Below are 18,164 nucleotides of genomic sequence, written 5' to 3' on the forward strand. Positions count from 1 at the left end.
TCCTGTTCCCGACACAACGTGTGGTCTGATGGTCATTTCCCCCTAGGCGGAAAAGGGAGAAGAGGTCCTTGATAGGAATACATGTATTCCATTCCGCTCGGAAAACGAGGGCGGAGCACCTCAATTTAGGGCGGGGTTATGTTTTTTTATTATCAAGCCAAATCTTATCTGCATGGTACTCACCCGCTTCACGTGTCGGGGGTTGAGCTCCGGATGAATGCTTAAGTCCGAGGTTGAGTTTACGGGGTAAATGACAGACCCAATCTCTCCAGAACACATCCCACTGAGAATGTGGAACGTGGATGGGGGAGTCTGGGGATGCGGTGATTTCTGGGGTGTCTCCTCGACGAGTGAGAGGGCAGGTAATTTCTTCCAAGCCGCGATAAGCAGTATGGATGACTTAAAGTGATGAGCTCGAGGAAACGGCTCGGGATCCGAATGCAGAGAGAGATGACCCCGAGATCGGGGGACGCACAAGCATTGATGCCATGTAGGATCATTGGTCAGATTACAATCGTTAGGGGAGGAGAGGAAGATTCCGGACAGCTTGGCCGTTGTCGGAATGGCGGGTATGGTATTGGTAAATACCCGTATTTATCAGTGCGTGGCCCCTGATCTGACCTGCACGCACGCGGTGTGGGGCGAGGCTCGGGAACGGGGGGCATTGGAGATGAGGCATCTGTGTCTGATGGCCTTGGAAACTTGCAATTTCCACCTTGGCAGTCGCTTTACTGCCAAATCAACTTTGTCTTTCGCTTCGCCCTTCTTCTCCCTGAAGAAAAAGAAAGAGAAAAATGCCAGCCCTGCTATGTTGAATACCCCGGAGCTTTAAAACAATAGTAAAGGAACTATTGACTGGAATAAGCATTGCATGCAATTGCCCCACCAAACACCGTCCACTTGGGACAACAGGCATCTTGGAGAAAGCTGATTTTCTAGTTTTCGTGGTCTGGTTGCGTCTACGAAACCAATCATATCGTCGGTTCCTTCATTGGGGCCGCTTGGTGGCCCCACCACCCGGGTATGCGTCGACCGTACGCATGTGGATGTAGATGAGATCATGGGCAAGGGGGGCCAAAGCGAACGAAGAGGCAAAGAAAGAAAGTCATACTAGGGCTATATAGTCCGGGGTACTAGCACTGACATTGGGCCACGTACTCGGCTTTGAAGTATATACATCCTCATGCATGAAACACTTGAGAGCAGTTGCACTGGTATAGAAACGAGAATTAAGGTACTGATACAATACCATACATCCACTCCACCGAGGATCTTAAAGACTCTTGACGTAGCAGAAACCTAATCGTTTGGACTCAGAGGTTGCAATGCCCTGGCTCTGATTGGCCGATCAACGCTTATCTTGACGATTTGCTCGCCGTAATCATAATGATTATCATTACTCGACCCATCATTGCTGGAAGCTCTAACGTCCATCTGGAATGCCCCCCCCTCCTTCCCACCCCTACTGTTTTCATCTATGAGGGGTTCTCCAACTCTCCACGGTGTCTTACATGGTAGTCGCGGTAAAATTGAAAAATTCGATAAATCAAAAAATCAAAAAGCAAAGTGATGTTCTACTAGAATTTCGTTTCAGGAATGAATTGATTGGTCCTCAAGAGACTAGCCAAGAGGTACCATGAAACTGGTATTTCTGTAGACGTGAAATCATGTAAGGATAGGAAATCCATTTGCCACAAAAACAATAGGAAAAAATACCCCACAGGCTGTATTTTATTTCTCTCCTTTGGGAATTCCATCGGAGCAACAGCCTACAATCCCCGGACCTGTTGTCCTGCCGTAACCGCTCTGCCTTTTTTTTTTTTCTCATTCCCCTCCTTCCTCTCCCTCACTCTCCTTCCCATCTCCATCTCTAAAGCTTCCTTGTAGACGGTCAATTTGAACTGACCTCTACCTTGTGCTGCGCCCGGTGACGACATTGCCTTATCGCCCTATCGATCTGTCCCGCCCCAAGAATCCCGGCGGAGATCCCCAGACACATCCAAAATCCCCCCTCCGTTTGTCCATTCTCTGTCGGCTACCGGCGGGAAGAATGGGTCTTAACTTGGAGGAAATCTATGGCAAAGATCTAAGTGAAGCCCAAGCTCCTCAGGAGTATTCGGAGTATCAGCCTAAGAAAGGCTATGGCTGGGCCAATACACTGCCCGAGCGGCAGGGTCTCTATGACCCCGAATATGAAAAGGATGCTTGTGGCGTTGGTTTCGCAGCGTGAGTGAGGTCTGCATCAAGATTGATGTACAGGAATGGTATGGCTAACCTCAATTCCAAATCTAGCCATATCAAGGGCAAACCGAGCCACAAGATTGTGAGCGATGGTAAGTCTTTCAAAGCCTTCCGAACGTACAAAAACCACCGAACTCTGCGCTGATGTCGTCTCGAATAGCTCGCAATCTGTTGTGCAACATGACTCACCGTGGAGCCGTTGGCTCGGACGCACGAGACGGTGACGGTGCTGGTGTGATGACCAGTATCCCTCACAAGTTCTTCATCAAGAATTTTGCCCGCGAGGTAGGCGTGGACCTCCCTCCACTGGGCCAATATGCTGTCGGAAACTTGTTTTTCAAGCCAGATGAGGATGCTTTGAAGCAATCGATCGCCAGCTTCGAGGAATTGGCAACCTCGCTCGGCCTCCGCGTCCTGGGATGGCGTGAGGTGCCTCGCGACTCCACCATTTTAGGTCCAGCTGCACTTTCGCGTGAGCCCATTATCATGCAGCCATTCGTAGTATTCAAATCTGCCTACGGCGAGGGCAACAAGCCCGAGATCACTGATACGGACAAGTTCGATGCCCGAACCTTTGAGCTTCAATTGTACATTCTGCGGAAGCGAGCCACCCACGTTATTGGGATGGGCAACTGGTTCTACCTTTGCTCTCTCAGCAACCGGAATATTGTTTACAAGGGTCAGCTGTCCCCGGTGCAAGTTTATCAATACTACCATGATCTGGTCAACGTCGACTATGAGGGTCACTTTGCCCTAGTCCACTCCCGTTTCTCGACTAACACATTCCCCTCCTGGGATCGTGCCCAGCCCTTGCGATGGGCCGCGCACAATGGTGAAATTAACACATTGCGCGGAAACAAAAACTGGATGCGTGCTCGCGAGGGAGTTCTTCGATCAGATGTCTTTGGTGCTGAATTGGACCAATTGTACCCCATTGTCGAGGAAGGCGGCTCGGACTCGGCAGCTTTTGATAATGTTTTGGAACTTCTCATGATTAATGGTGTACTGTCACTACCCGAGGCAGTGATGATTATGATCCCCGAAGCTTGGCAGGATAACCCAGCGATGGACCCGGCCAAGTCCGCTTTTTACGAATGGGCAGCATGCCAAATGGAGCCGTGGGATGGCCCGGCTCTTTTCACTTTCTCAGACGGCCGTTATTGCGGTGCTAACCTTGACCGTAATGGCCTACGTCCGTGTCGCTTCTACGTTATGGACGATGATCGTATCGTTTGCGCCTCTGAGGTCGGTGCCATTGATATTGATCCTGAACGTGTGGTCCAGAAGGGTCGTCTACAGCCTGGAAAGATGTTGCTGGTCGATACTGTGGCTGGTCGCATCATTGACGACTCAGAATTGAAGCGGACCGTTGCCGGACGTCACGACTTTGCCGGCTGGCTGGATAAGGAGCTCCTGAAGTTGCCTGCTATCAACAAGCTACTGATGGAACAGAATGTGGATCTTTCTTCCACTCTTGATGATAACACTGTGCAAAATGACCCTCGTCTCCGCGCCTTCGGCTATTCCTTCGAGCAGGTCAGCCTGCTCCTTGGTCCCATGGGTGCAGATTCCAAGGAAGCCCTGGGCTCCATGGGCAACGACGCCCCCTTGGCCTGCATTGCTCAGCAACCTCGTCTACTCTACGAGTATTTCCGCCAGCTGTTTGCTCAGGTCACCAACCCTCCCATTGACCCCATCCGGGAGGCTGTGGTTATGTCCCTAGAGTGCTACGTTGGTCCGCAGGGCAATCTGCTGGAGATGGACCAGACTCAGTGTCACCGACTGCTTTTGACGTCCCCTATTCTGAGCAATTCTGAGTTCAACGCCCTCAAAAATATCAACCACGCCCATAAGGATTGGAATGTTTGCACCATCGATATCACATTCGACAAGAAGAAGGGTACTGCTGGTTATCTCGAGGCACTGGATGCTATCTGTGATGCCACCACTGAAGCCATTCAACAAGGTGACAAGGTCATCATCCTATCTGACCGTGCAACCAATGCCGACCGCGTTCCTGTCTCTGCTTTGTTGGCTACCGGTCTGGTTCACCACCACCTGGTTCGCAACAAGTGGCGTTCCCTGGCTGCTTTGGCTGTTGAGACTGCCGAGGCCCGTGAAGTTCACCACCACTGTGTCCTTCTTGGATACGGTGCCGATGCCATCAACCCGTACCTTGCCATGGAGTGTCTTCTCAAGATGAACCGTGAGAACCTTATTCGCAAGGACCTTCCTGATGAGAAAGTCATCGAAAATTACAAAGCCTCCTGTGATGGTGGTATCCTCAAGGTCATGAGCAAGATGGGTATCTCCACTCTCCAGTCCTACAAGGGTGCTCAGATTTTTGAGGCTCTTGGTATCGATGATAGCGTTATCGACCGCTGCTTTGCTGGTACCGCCAGCCGTATTCGCGGTATCACCTTCGACTTGATCGCCCAGGACGCTTTTGCTTTCCACGAGCGTGGTTACCCCTCGCGTGACATCGTCGAGATTCCCGGTCTCCCCGAGTCTGGTGAATACCACTGGCGTGATGGCGGCGAGGCCCACGTCAACGACCCTGTCAGCATTGCTAACATGCAGGATGCTGTTCGCACTAAGAACGACAAATCCTACGAGGCGTATGCCAAGGCAGAGCATGAGCAGATCAAGAATTGCACTCTGCGTGGTATGCTCGACTTTGACTTCGACCAAAGAACCCCTATTCCCATTGATCAGGTTGAACCTTGGACTGAGATTGTTCGCCGCTTCGTAACTGGCGCCATGTCTTACGGATCCATTTCCATGGAAGCTCACTCCACTCTTGCTATTGCCATGAACCGCCTGGGAGGCAAGTCCAACACCGGTGAAGGTGGTGAAGATGCCGAACGTAGCGATCGTATGGAGAACGGTGACACCATGCGGTCTGCTATCAAACAGATTGCCTCCGGCCGATTTGGTGTAACCTCAAACTACCTTGCCGATGCCGATGAACTTCAGATCAAGATGGCCCAAGGCGCTAAGCCCGGTGAGGGTGGTGAGTTGCCTGGTCACAAGGTCCTTGGTCCCATCGCTCGTACTCGTCACTCGACACCCGGAGTCGGCCTGATTTCCCCTCCTCCCCACCACGACATCTACTCTATCGAGGATCTGAAGCAACTGATCTACGATCTGAAGTGCTCTAACCCTCGCGCTCGTATTTCCGTGAAGCTTGTGTCTGAAGTCGGTGTTGGTATTGTCGCCTCTGGTGTCGCCAAGGCCAAAGCTGACCACATCCTGATCTCTGGTCATGACGGTGGCACTGGTGCCTCGCGCTGGACTGGTATCAAGTATGCCGGTCTTCCTTGGGAGCTGGGTCTCGCCGAAACTCACCAGACTCTCGTCCTTAATGACCTTCGTGGCCGTGTTGTCGTCCAAACTGACGGTCAAATCCGGACTGGACGTGATCTCGCCATTGCTTGTCTGCTTGGTGCTGAGGAATATGGCTTTGCAACCACTCCATTGATCGCCATGGGCTGCGTTTTCATGAGAAAGTGCCACCTTAACACTTGCCCCGTCGGTATTGCCACTCAGGACCCTGAGCTGCGGAAGAAGTTCAAGGGTACACCCGAAAACGTCATCAACTTCTTCTTCTACGTTGCCAACGAGATGCGTGCCATCATGGCAAAGCTTGGTGTTCGTACTATCAACGAGATGGTTGGCCGTGCCGAGCTGCTTAAGGTTCGGGATGACATTCGTAACCAGAAGCAGGAGCGTGTGGATCTTTCGCTTATCCTGACGCCTGCCCACTCGCTTCGCCCTGGTGTTGCCACATACAATGTCCGAAAGCAGGACCATCGCCTCCACACTCGTCTCGACAACAAGCTGATTGCTGAATCTGAGCTTGCTTTGGAGAAGGGTCTTCCTTGCCGAATTGAGTGCGACGTTGTCAACACTGATCGCTCTCTTGGTTCCACCTTGTCGTACCAGATCAGTCGTCGGTATGGCGAGGCTGGTCTTCCTCAAGACACTATCCATGCCAACATCAAGGGCTCTGCTGGTCAGTCTTTCGGTGCTTACCTTGCCCCTGGTGTCACTCTGGAGCTTGAAGGTGATGCCAACGACTATGTCGGAAAGGGTCTATCTGGTGGCCGTCTCATTGTGTACCCTCCTCGCGGCGCTGCTTTCAAGGCCGAGGAGAATGTTATTGTTGGTAACACTTGTCTATACGGCGCCACTGGAGGTACTTGTTACTTCCGTGGTGTTGCTGCTGAGCGTTTTGCCGTCCGCAACTCGGGTGCCACCGCTATTGTCGAGGGTGTCGGTGACCACGGTTGTGAGTACATGACTGGTGGTCGTGTCCTGATTTTGGGTTCCACTGGTCGTAACTTTGCCGCTGGTATGTCTGGCGGTATTGCTTACGTTCTGGACGTGAACCAGGACTTCCACTCCAAGGTCAATATGGAGATGGTTGAGATTTCTGGTATCGAAGAACCCTCCGAGATCGCCTTTGTTCGTGGTCTCATTGAGGACCACCACCACTACACTGGATCTGAGCTTGCAGCTCGTATTCTCCTTGATTTCACTCGTGCTCTTCCTCACTTGGTCAAGGTGCTTCCCATCGATTACAAGCGAGTCATGATGGAAGAAGCTGCTAAGGCCGCAGCCGCGAAGAAGGCCGAGTTCTCCCTTCCTCAACTCCCAAGCACTCCCGTGCATGGTGCTGAGAAGGCCAAGGCCAAGACTGACGAGAAAAAGGCCGATATGCTCGACATTGAGGACAGCATCGGCGACTCCAAGGTCGAGAAGAAACGTTCGGCATTGATTTTGGACAAGACCCGTGGCTTCATGAAGTACAGTCGCCGTAGCGAGAAGTACCGTAACCCTACGACTCGTACTCGAGACTGGGCCGAGATCTCCAACCGCCTCAGCGAGGATGAGCTCAAGTACCAGTCAGCTCGTTGTATGGACTGTGGTGTTCCGTTCTGTCAGTCAGATACTGGTTGCCCAATTTCCAACATCATTCCCAAGTGGAACGAGTTGGTCTTCCAGGTAAGTTTCTTCTTTCCACCGGGAGTCTGAGAAAATGAAGTCGAGATACTAATTCATGAAAAATTTTCAGAACCAATGGCAAGACGCTCTTAACCGCTTGCTCATGACCAACAACTTCCCCGAGTTCACTGGTCGTGTTTGCCCCGCTCCTTGCGAGGGTGCCTGTGTTTTGGGTATTAACGAAGACCCTGTCGGCATCAAGTCGATTGAGTGTGCTATCATTGACCGTGGTTTCGAGATGGGTTGGATGGTTCCTCAACCACCCAAAACCCGTACTGGTAAGACTATTTCCATCATCGGATCTGGCCCTGCTGGTCTAGCTGCTGCTGATCAGCTGAACCGCGCTGGCCACTCCGTTACCGTTTATGAGCGGGCTGACCGCATGGGTGGTCTTCTCATGTACGGTATCCCCAACATGAAGCTTGACAAGAAGGTTGTCCAGCGCCGTGTGGATCTCATGGCTGCCGAGGGAGTCAAATTCGTGGCCGGTGCGGCTGTTGGCCCTGACTGCGAGATTACTCTTCAGTCCCTCCGTGCCTCTAGCGACGCTGTGATCATCGCGACCGGTGCTACAGTTGCCCGTGACCTCAAAGTCCCGGGGCGTGAGCTGGAGGGTGTGCACTTTGCCATGCAATTCCTGCACAAAAACACCAAGTCCCTTCTGGACTCTGGCCTCTCTGACGGAGAATACATCTCTGCCAAGGATAAGCACGTCGTTGTCATTGGTGGTGGTGATACTGGTAACGACTGCATTGGTACTTCGGTTCGTCACGGTGCCAAGTCGGTCACCAACTTTGAGCTTTTGCCTCAGCCTCCGCCAGAGCGTGCCAATGATAACCCCTGGCCTCAGTGGCCCCGTATCTACCGTATCGATTACGGTCACTCGGAGGTCAAGACCCACATGGGCAAGGATCCTCGCGAGTACTGTGTCATGTCCACAGAGTTCGTCGACGATGGCAGTGGTCGTGTACGGGGTATCAATACCGTGCGTGTGGAGTGGACTAAGAGCGCCACTGGCGGTTGGGACATGAAGACTGTGGAGGGAAGCGAGCAATTCTTCCCCGCTGACCTGGTTCTTCTCTCTATGGGCTTCCTGGGACCCGAAGACCGCCTCCTCGGTGACGAGATCGCCCGTGACCCGCGCAAGAACGTCAAGACTCCCCCTGGTCACTACTCGACCAATATTGCGGGTGTCTACGCCGCTGGTGACTGCCGCCGTGGACAGTCCTTGATTGTCTGGTAAGTTTCAATTCTTTAGTCTTACATTAAACATTTTACTGATCCGAATTTCTAGGGGTATCAATGAGGGTCGCCAGTGTGCTCGTGAAGTTGACGCTTTCCTGAGTGGAGTCAGCTCCCACCTCCCTGTCACCGGAGGTATTGTTCGTCGGCCTGCCATTGACTCTGTTCCACAGCCGGCGGAGACCCTGGTTGTCGCCTAAGTACATGGCTGACACCACCGGAATCTGTTTATGAGAATAACGGTCAATGAATGCTGCATGTGGTGTGGAAAAGTTTCCAAAAGTGGGATTTGATTAAGTTCTAGAGGATATCCATCTGATCTTCGATGGGGAGGTTCTCTGTTTAATTTGCGTTTCTTTCGGTTATCTTATTTGCACACATGTGTCTTGGTTTCTTTTGCTTTGTTTTGTCTAATGGCAGCGTTCCTCTATGCAAGGTGTTTAGAGCGTCTGTCATGCGGTGCTTTTTTTTGGTTGTACATAGTACCCTGTCTTCGTGTCTCTTATTAATATGAGCACTTCATTATCACCTTTAGGGCCTGTCCTGTCTTGGTTTCTTTCCCTAATAAATCCGCTCCTGCGCAGGAGATGAGAGCTCCAGGATTGGGAAGAGTCAGGCGAAAGCGTTCCCCTTTAAAGGTTGCTAGAGAGAAGCAAAATGGCCTGACGTCGTAAATTATAGTAGAGATTGCGCCAGATACAGGATAGATATCTACACTTTATAGTACAAATGCAAAGCCCAAACCGAAGAGATCAAGCTTGGGGGTATCATGCTGCCGCTTGCTGTTGAGCCTCCTCCTCAGCCTTCATCTCCCGCTCCAGAGCAGCAAAATCACCCTGGAAGGCCCCCTTCGCAGGATCAAGTCTCACATCCCATACGTCCTCACTGCTAGGGCCAGTCTTGTACTTGATAGCCTTTTTCCGATTGTGATCTCGAATGGTCTTTTTGCGCAATTCATCTGACCAGCCCCGGGTCTTCATGCACAACCAAAAGTTATCCCAGTGTTCGCTGCAGGACCGCAGTTCTCCATATCGATAAACATTCACGAATTGACCACCAAAGGACTGGCAGAAGAAGGCGTAGTCGAAGGCTGACCGACAAGACATAGTGTCTGGATAGAGGGATTCGGGGGCGATGGGTGAGATAGGTTTGTCGGATTGAGATCCTGGTGACGAAGATGATGAATCATTCAATTCACTGTCTGCTTTTCGGAGGTCGGCCAGAAGCTGGTTGAATTCCATATCGGCTTGTTCGTCTGGTGTCAACTGTTTAGGTGGTGCATTTTGAATAGCGGGTTGCGGTGCCACCGGGGTCTTTGTATCGGTATTGTCCTTTTGAGGACTAGAGCTCCAAAACCATCCCATTGTTGCGGGGAGTGTCGGAAGAATTGGCTTCTGACAAAATCACTGAAATTGATATGCGCCAACGCGGTTTTCGTACGATGTTCGGGATTGTCACGTGTTGATTAGATAACCTGATATAGTGATATAGTGATAAGCTGACTGACATCATTGTTCGATCGCATCCTGATCATCCTTGACTTTCCCCTGTCGCACACTTTCTGTTCTGTTTACGATGCTACGAATATGAGACCTGCACATGCACAAATACCTTCCGCTGTGAGGGCCCGGAGCGTGCCCTCTGTCTGCATCTCTCATTCGCAGCTAGCTTGGAGACCCGCTCCACTACGCTCTGTAGCTCATGCACGATTTATATCCACGATTAAATCAGGGCACATCAACGTTAGTGAGAATGAAGGGATCATATTCATCAATAGTGAGCGCCCAAAATCAATGCAGAGACCTGGAATCATGCTGAAATAACTAGATATTTTCCCACATCGGCTTCAATGGCTGCTGCGGGGTCCTCTCAGTCATGTACAGCCTCTCGAGGGGCTCTTGAAGAGAGTCGGCAAACCCGACCTGGCTGCATCTGATCCTCTTCATATTGCCCAGCGCGCCTTGCCTCAGAGCTTGAATCTCGAAATCAAAGAGGTGGTCTCCCGATACAAAGAAGGCGGTGCATTCGTTAAATTCGAACGCAAGCTCGGCGCCACTGATGAGAATATCAGTAACGCGATCAAGGAGCATCTCGCCAAAAACCCCATCAGGCCGTGGTTCAATCCATTTCAAACAGCAGACGCCGATATAGTTCGTGGAAGACCATGGATTGAAGATCTATATCGGATCCCAAGCCAAAGTCTGAAAGTTGAATTTCTGCCTGCCTCTACTGAAGGTCCACCAACAGAGTTGACCCAGGAGGCCATCTATTCTCTTTTTCGTCCCTTTGGGAAGATTCTGGACATTCAGCAGCAGCCATCAGACTCAAAGGTTGTGCCTCGGTACGCCATTGTGCGCTTCGAACGCCCTCGATTCTCCGTCCTGGCAAGAAATTGCATGCACGGGTATGAGGCATTTGAGGAAGATGGAGGGGGGAAATCCGGTACCAGGTTCAAGATCAGCTATGAGCGCAAGATCCGACTGTCTATGATTAAGGATTGGATTCTGAGCCACCCACGAATTATGTTTCCCGTCATCGCGGCACTCGTAGCCGCCATCACCGTTATCATCTTCGACCCTATTCGAACATTCTTCATCAAACTCAAAATTAAGGCGACACTTCACATTGAAGACAATGCTGTTATGCTGTGGATTCGGAAGCAGGCCAGCAAAGCCAATAAAATTTACTTTGGACAGCACAAGGCGGATCCTCGGGGCTTGACAGCCATTTGGGAAGATCGACAAGGCGATATCTCGCAGCTCCAAGCATGGCTCACAGAGACTGCGGAGACATTTATTGTCATCCATGGTCCGAGGGGCTCGGGCAAGCGGGAACTGGTTCTTGAGCAGGCGCTAAAAGATCATCACTACAAAGTGATTATTGACTGCAAGCAGATCCAAGATGCTCGAGGTGATTCTGCCAAGATTGCTCGGGCAGCCGCGCAGGTCGGTTACCGACCAATCTTCTCCTGGATGAACAGCATCAGCAGTTTGATCGATTTAGCTGCGCAGGGAATGATTGGTACCAAGGCTGGATTCTCTGAGACCCTAGATGCCCAGCTTAGCAAAATTTGGCAAAGCACAGCGGTAGCCATGAAACGAGTTGCGCTCGAAGGTCGTCGGAAAGATGACAAGGATTCCAATCTAAAGGACGATGAGTATCTCGAGGTTCACCCTGAGAAACGGCCAGTTGTGGTCATTGACAATTTCATGTACGATGCCGATAATAGTGTCGTACTCGACAAACTTACCGAATGGGCGGCTGGGTTGACGTCTGCCAATATTGCGCACGTCATCTTCCTCACCACCGACACCTCTTTTTCCAAGCCTCTCAGTAAGGCCCTTCCGAACCAGGTCTTCCGGACAATTGGTTTGGGTGACTGCTCCCTGGAGGTGGGTCGTCGCTTTGTGTTGAACCACTTGGAATCAACAGCTAGCGAGGAAAAATTCAAGGAGAAGCTACAAGGCCTAGATGACTGTATTCAGATCCTGGGAGGTCGGGTTACCGATCTTGAGTTCATGGCACATCGGATTGAAGCGGGGGAGACGCCTCGAGCTGCGGTCAACCGAATCATCGAACAATCTGCTTCTGAGATCATGAAGATCTTTATTCTGGGTACCGACTCTGTCTCGCCGCAATGGACCACTGAGCAAGCATGGCACATCATCAAAGCTCTTGGGCACGCTAAAGATGGACAAATTCTTTACAATAAAGTCTTGTTCAATGACCTGTTCAAAGGCAATGGTGAAGCAACCCTGCGGGCCCTCGAGCAAGCCGAACTGATCTCTGTTGGATCTGTCAAGGGGTTCCCTCGCTGGATCAAACCCGGAAAGCCCGTGTACAAGGCTGCATTCCAACAGTTGATCGGGAACAAAACCTTGGAAGGCCGGCTAGATCTTCTCATTCTCAGCGAGCTAATTAGTAGTGAAAACAAGAGTATCGCCAAGTACGAAGAAGAGCTTGCACTGCTCGGCTCACTCCCGAAATACCCGTGGGAATTGACGTCGCGAATTGAGTGGCTGTTAAGCAAGGTGCATGGCTCACAATCCAAGATTCTCCAGTATGAAAAGGAGAGTGCCATTTTGCGAAAGATACTGCAGGGTGAGAAGTAAGATATGTTTTGTGCTTGTGAAAACATTTACTCATTAGCACTTGAATGACGCCACATTCAATTCATATAAGATAATATTGTATTTAAGCCAGGATATATCATTTTCTCCTTTCCTCTCTGTTTCTCCCTGCCACTAATCTCCTATTCCTTGGCTATAACACAGCGACTAAGACAGGACGGTCGAGTATACTCTTTATAGTTCACAACATTCGTTTACCTGTTCAGAGGCTCCATTCCTGCTTTGACCATCTTTAAGTGAATCCTGTCTTCAAGGCCTACAGGATCGCGTCAGCAATCTGCAAATACATACTGAGGATGCAGGAGCCGAGGGCCATTTGGCACAGACTATAAAAAATAGCAGAGCGCGGGGGCCGGAATAATATCCGCTCGGAGTTGACCCGATGACACCATCCACTCAGAAAATGGGGATATATAATCAATGCAACTGCAACTACTTCCAAGATTGACTTAGAACATGTATATTTAGTCTACAGGATGCAGGATGCCAGAGAAGAACCCCAGGACTATGACCTCAACACACCAATCACATCTACCTCCGGCCTACGCCAGGGTCTAACATCCTATGGAGATGCACATTTCTCTCTCTTCCTCCGCAAGGTGTTCATCAAGGCCCTTGGGTACTCCGAGGATGCTCTTTCCCGACCTATAGTGGGCATTATCAATACATTTTCAGGGTTCAATCCCTGTCATGCAAATGTTCCGCAGCTCATAGAGGCCGCCAAGCGTGGTATTCATCTCAATGGAGGGTTGGCCGTGGAATTTCCCACGATCAGTGTCCATGAATCATTCTCGCACCCTACGAGTATGTTTTTACGGAATTTGATGAGCATGGACACCGAGGAGATGATCCGGGCTCAGCCATTGGACGCATGTATCATGATAGGAGGTATCTATGTCATCAATCCTTACAATTTCCATTTACTTCTGCTCACATTTCACAGGCTGTGACAAGACTGTTCCTGCTCAATTGATGGGGGGAATTTCCGCCAACAAGCCAATCCTTCCCCTGATCACCGGCCCTATGCTACCGGGTAGCCATCGTGGTCAGAGAATCGGCGCTTGTACGGACTGTCGCAATAACTGGGCAGCATTCCGAGCAGGTGAGATAGATGTGGAGGAGATCTCAGCGATCAATGAAGAGCTAGCTCCAACGGTATGTTCCTGTCTCCCGAATGGAATTCATCACCCGGCTAAATCCATTAAAAGATCGGGACTTGTGGCGTCATGGGAACTGCGAGCACAATGGCCTGCGTTACGGCTGCATTGGGAATGATGCCACTTCGCGGAGCCTCTGCTCCAGCTGTATCATCTGCACGACTACGAATTGCCGAAGAGACCGGTGCAAATGCAGTGGCAGTCGCTAAATCAGCACGAAAGCCCCAAGACATTCTGACAAAGGAATCCTTCCTGAATGCCATCATCGTTCTCCAGGCCATTGGAGGATCGACCAATGCTGTAGTCCATTTGCTGGCAATCGCCAATCGACACCCCCAGCTTCAGGGCATGATTACATTACAGACAATCGAAGAAATAGGACAAAAGACTCCTCTTCTCATCGATCTGAAGCCGAGTGGTGACAATTACATGAATGACTTCCACAATGCTGGAGGCATGCCCGCACTGTTACAAGTACTACGACCATTGCTTCACCTGTCAGCTATGACTATCACCGGACAAACTTTAGGAGAAGTCCTTGATGCCGCTCAGTCCAAGCGAGTCTCCTTTCCGCAGCAGATTATCCGACCACTCTCTGATTCTCTTTATCCCGCATCATCTCTTGCGGTTCTGCAGGGCAATCTTGCACCCAATGGTGCCGTGATCAAAGCATCTGCCTCGAAAGATCGATCTCTGCTTTCTCATGCTGGACCCGCTGTGGTATTTGAGAACTCTATTGACCTAGCCCAACGCATCGATGACCCAGATTTATTTGTCACCAAGGACAGCGTGCTAGTCCTTAAGGGCATTGGCCCAATAGGTAATCCCGGCATGCCAGAAGCAGGATTGATTCCTATCCCCCAAAAGTTGGCAGCCGCTGGCGTGAAAGATATGCTGCGATTATCTGATGGTCGTATGTCTGGGACAGCTGGGGGAACCATTGTTCTCCATATCTCACCCGAGGCAGCCATTCCAAGCTCGCCATTTGGGGTGGTTGAAAATGGTGATTTGATTGTTTGTAATCTTGAAGGCCGCAGACTTCATGTTAATATATCCGATGAAGAATTGCAGGCTCGTATATTAAAACGAAAGCAGAAGCTCGAGGCCGAGATGGGACCAGTTCAGGCGAGAAAGCAGCGACGAGGATATCGTGGGTTGTATGAGCGATCTGTGAACCAAGCGCACGAAGGAACTGATTTTGATTTCCTCACTGCTGATGGTGCATCTGAGCAGAGCTGATTAGACCGACCAAATAAGTATAAACTGCTTACTACAATAATAGACAATAAACAATGAAATTGAACTTGAAGTTGAAGATGAAGTATAGATCAAGGATTACCCTAAGCCCTATGCTTCCTAATCGGGCTAAATCTGGCGCGCGACGCGGGACGCGTCCCCGTTATCGCCGATCACTTTGAAGGAGCGATGCCTTCAACTATCTGATCGTCGTCACTGGAAACTTGCACTTTTCAGCGCGATATTCTCCATGAGCTCCGACGTTATACGCCCTCGGGGTCGGCCAGCCCGTAAGTCACAGACTGATCCTTTGAGAAATACCCTGGCTAACATACAATCCTTTAGATACTCCAGGGACGACGACCCTCGCCTACACACCGGACGGAAAACGAGTAATCACTGCTGGATCGAACTCGGCGATTCGAATCTACACCGTTGACCAAGATGGCGAGCCCAAGACCGTGGATGAGGGTCTTTTAGACGGATATGTTGGAATCGGTGCCACGGTATGCGCCCTGGGCATTCGAGCTACCGATACAGAAATTGACAAAGAACAACAGAATGACTCCTTCATTGTGGGTACCGAATATGGCCAGGTCTGGCAGTTTGATACCTTGTCGGGCAAAATTGGGACTCAACTGGTGCGATGCGCGTTGCCTGTGAGAGATGTGGCAGTTTCCCGAGATGGCCAATGGCTTGCAGTAGCAAGCGAGTGAGTGAAAACTAGAGATCATTGCTGATAGCATGGAGGCTAATCATTGCGATCAGTGAGCTCACCGTGAAACTCGTCAAAATTGACGACCAAACTGAAACGAGATACCTCCGCGATCAGCTAACAAGCGCGAAACACGTCACATTTGATCCCAAGGGCCGCTTTGTGACCGTATCGGCCATAGATGGCATTCTCTCCGTGTACTCACTCACAGAAGAGGAACCGGAGCTGGTCAAAAAACTCGATGGGGTCATTCGCAAACTCGAGCCCGACGCAGAGGCAACTTCCAGAGCCGTGTGGCACCCGGACGGTACTGCATTTGCAGTCGCGGAAGCTACTCGAGACATTGCAGTCTATTCCATCGCCAATTGGAAGAAAGAGAAACGCTTTACTGGGGGACATACGGGTGATATCACGGCACTAAGCTGGGCACCCAATGGTACGCTGCTGGCCTCGGCTGGAGCTGACGGCCAAATTGTGCTTTGGGAGACCCGCACGCAAAGCATTCTGCATCGGTTCGACTTTGGAAACGTCATCAACCTTGCCTGGCACCCAATCAATAACTCGCTTTCGTTCACTACTTCCGATGGAGAGTTGTTCATTTACGATAAATTCGTCCCCAAGGATCACGAGGCCCAGCTACAGAAGTCGCTCCAGGCTGCCCCTATTTATCCCGGTCCATTGAGTGACATCTCCAGCAATGTCCAGCAGACATTGGCAGACCGATCCAGAGACGCCATCAAGCAGGCCGCTCGCCGAGGGTCTCCGGACGAGTTGGATGATATTCTCGGCGACGATATGGAGATGGAGGATAATTTCGTTGAAGATGACGATGGAGCAGGATATGTGGAGGATTTGAATGAGTATGGAAAACGGCCCAATGGTCATCTAGATGACCTAGATGGCTCTGACAACAAGCGCATCTTCTCGGGCGGCGTGCAACCAAAAGCCCATCCTCCTATTCAGCCCGGTAGTACACCGTGGGCTGGAAGCAGGCGATACCTTTGTGAGTCAAGACTCCACATCTTTAAGGAGCATTTCACTCATCATCTCAGGCCTGAATTTGACCGGTGCCGTCTGGACCGTGGATCAAGAGACACATCACACCGTGACCGTGGAGTTTTATGACCGAGAACTTCACCGAGATTTCCACTTCACAGACCCCTACCAATATGACAAAGCGTGCCTGAGTGAGTTTACAACAGTAGTCGTTAAGACTTGCACTAACCAAAACCCACAGACGAGAACGGAACCCTCTTCTCAAACAGCCCAGAAGATGGCCCTGCTACAATCTTTTACCGTCCTCATGAGACATGGACGACCAGAGCCGATTGGCGAACTCAATTACCCGAAGGAGAGGGAGTACGAGGTACGTGTGATGGGAAAAATCGCGTTATTCTCACTGCTAACCACTCTTAGCTTTGGCACTGAGTGCATCTTATATTGTTGCTGTCACAACAAAAGATTACGTGCGGGTGTACACTCTCTTTGGAACTCCCTACCGGGTATATCGACAGAAGAGCCAGGCCGTCACATGCGCTGCATGGCGGGACTACATTATGACAATCGGTAATGGCCCGGTAGGACCTGATGGGCGACAGACATCCCTGCGATACACCATTGAGAACGTTAAGCGCGATGAAATCTGCCAGAATGAAGACGTCGTCGCTCTTCCATCCGAAGTCAGGCTGCAGAGCGTATTCTTTTCCGATCGTGGAGTACGTTCTTCAACCCTATATCCCTAAATGTCGAAGACAAAACTGACTCTCTTACAGGACCCATGCATTTATGATACCACAGGTGTTTTACTAGTATTGCAGCACTGGCGCACTCCTGGTCAGGCCCGATGGGTACCTCTCCTAGACACGAAGCAACTCGCCCGATTGGCCGGAGGCCGCAAGGAAGAGACCTATTGGCCAGTTGCCGTGGCAGAAGACAAGTTTCACTGCATCATTCTCAAGGGTGGTGACAAGAACCCATACTTCCCACGACCGCTGCTCAGCGAGTTTGATTTCCAGGTACCCATTTCCAGTCATGCGGTCCGGGATTCCAATGAAGCAGAAGAGTCAGAACGGAACGCCAGCATCAAGTTTGAAGAGGCCTTCGTGCGTGGCAATGTTCTTCTGTCGCTCTTCCGGGACCTCTTGGAATCGACCAATGCGACGGCCAGCCAACGTACCGAAATGGCACGGAAGGAAGTGGAGATTGACAAGACCTTGCTACAGATGCTGGCCATCGAATGCAGAGAGGGTGAGGAGCGTGGTATGAAGGCGCTTGAACTTGTGACCATGCTGAATGATCGTAATGGGAAGATGCTTGAGGCGGCAGCTAAGGTGGCGCAACGCTATGAGCGTGGTGTATTGGAGGATAAGATCCGAGAGATAGCTGAGCGACGAGTGATGGGTATGGATGATGACGATGAATTGGCCTAAACCTCTC

The 18,164-nt window shown here is 50.8% G+C and overlaps 5 protein-coding genes across 5 annotated transcripts; 4 read left to right on the forward strand and 1 right to left on the reverse strand.

Annotated features, from left to right (window-relative positions):
• Positions 1-2,050: 2,050 nt before the first annotated feature.
• Positions 2,051-8,690, forward strand: N7484_005630 (glutamate synthase (NADH); the record flags this gene model as incomplete). The annotated part of the gene is made up of 5 exons (XM_057116049.1): positions 2,051-2,226; positions 2,293-2,333; positions 2,402-7,248; positions 7,319-8,487; positions 8,543-8,690. The coding sequence occupies 5 exons, from the start codon at positions 2,051-2,053 to the stop codon at positions 8,688-8,690; spliced, it is 6,381 nt and encodes a 2,126-aa protein (XP_056971932.1).
• Positions 8,691-9,257: 567 nt separating this feature from the next.
• Positions 9,258-9,854, reverse strand: N7484_005631 (EMI1 family protein; the record flags this gene model as incomplete). Its single annotated transcript, XM_057116050.1, has 1 exon — positions 9,258-9,854. The coding sequence occupies one exon, from the start codon at positions 9,852-9,854 to the stop codon at positions 9,258-9,260; it is 597 nt and encodes a 198-aa protein (XP_056971933.1).
• A 222-nt stretch (positions 9,855-10,076) lies between these two features.
• Positions 10,077-12,602, forward strand: yme2 (uncharacterized protein; the record flags this gene model as incomplete). The annotated part of the gene is made up of 2 exons (XM_057116051.1): positions 10,077-10,266; positions 10,318-12,602. 2 exons carry the CDS (start codon positions 10,077-10,079, stop codon positions 12,600-12,602), a joined length of 2,475 nt encoding a protein of 824 aa, XP_056971934.1.
• Positions 12,603-13,096: 494 nt separating this feature from the next.
• Positions 13,097-15,016, forward strand: ilv3C (putative dihydroxy-acid dehydratase; the record flags this gene model as incomplete). The annotated part of the gene is made up of 3 exons (XM_057116052.1): positions 13,097-13,508; positions 13,564-13,775; positions 13,829-15,016. The coding sequence occupies 3 exons, from the start codon at positions 13,097-13,099 to the stop codon at positions 15,014-15,016; spliced, it is 1,812 nt and encodes a 603-aa protein (XP_056971935.1).
• A 247-nt stretch (positions 15,017-15,263) lies between these two features.
• N7484_005634 (WD40 repeat domain-containing protein) lies at positions 15,264-18,157 on the forward strand (the record flags this gene model as incomplete). The annotated part of the gene is made up of 7 exons (XM_057116053.1): positions 15,264-15,303; positions 15,359-15,725; positions 15,782-16,731; positions 16,781-16,915; positions 16,966-17,094; positions 17,145-17,443; positions 17,501-18,157. 7 exons carry the CDS (start codon positions 15,264-15,266, stop codon positions 18,155-18,157), a joined length of 2,577 nt encoding a protein of 858 aa, XP_056971936.1.
• Positions 18,158-18,164: the final 7 nt, after the last annotated feature.

The sequence above is a fragment of the Penicillium longicatenatum genome (genome assembly GCF_028827895.1).
Source record: "Penicillium longicatenatum strain IBT 33135 chromosome Unknown contig_3_segment0_segment0, whole genome shotgun sequence".
Taxonomy (NCBI): Eukaryota; Fungi; Ascomycota; class Eurotiomycetes; order Eurotiales; family Aspergillaceae; genus Penicillium; species Penicillium longicatenatum.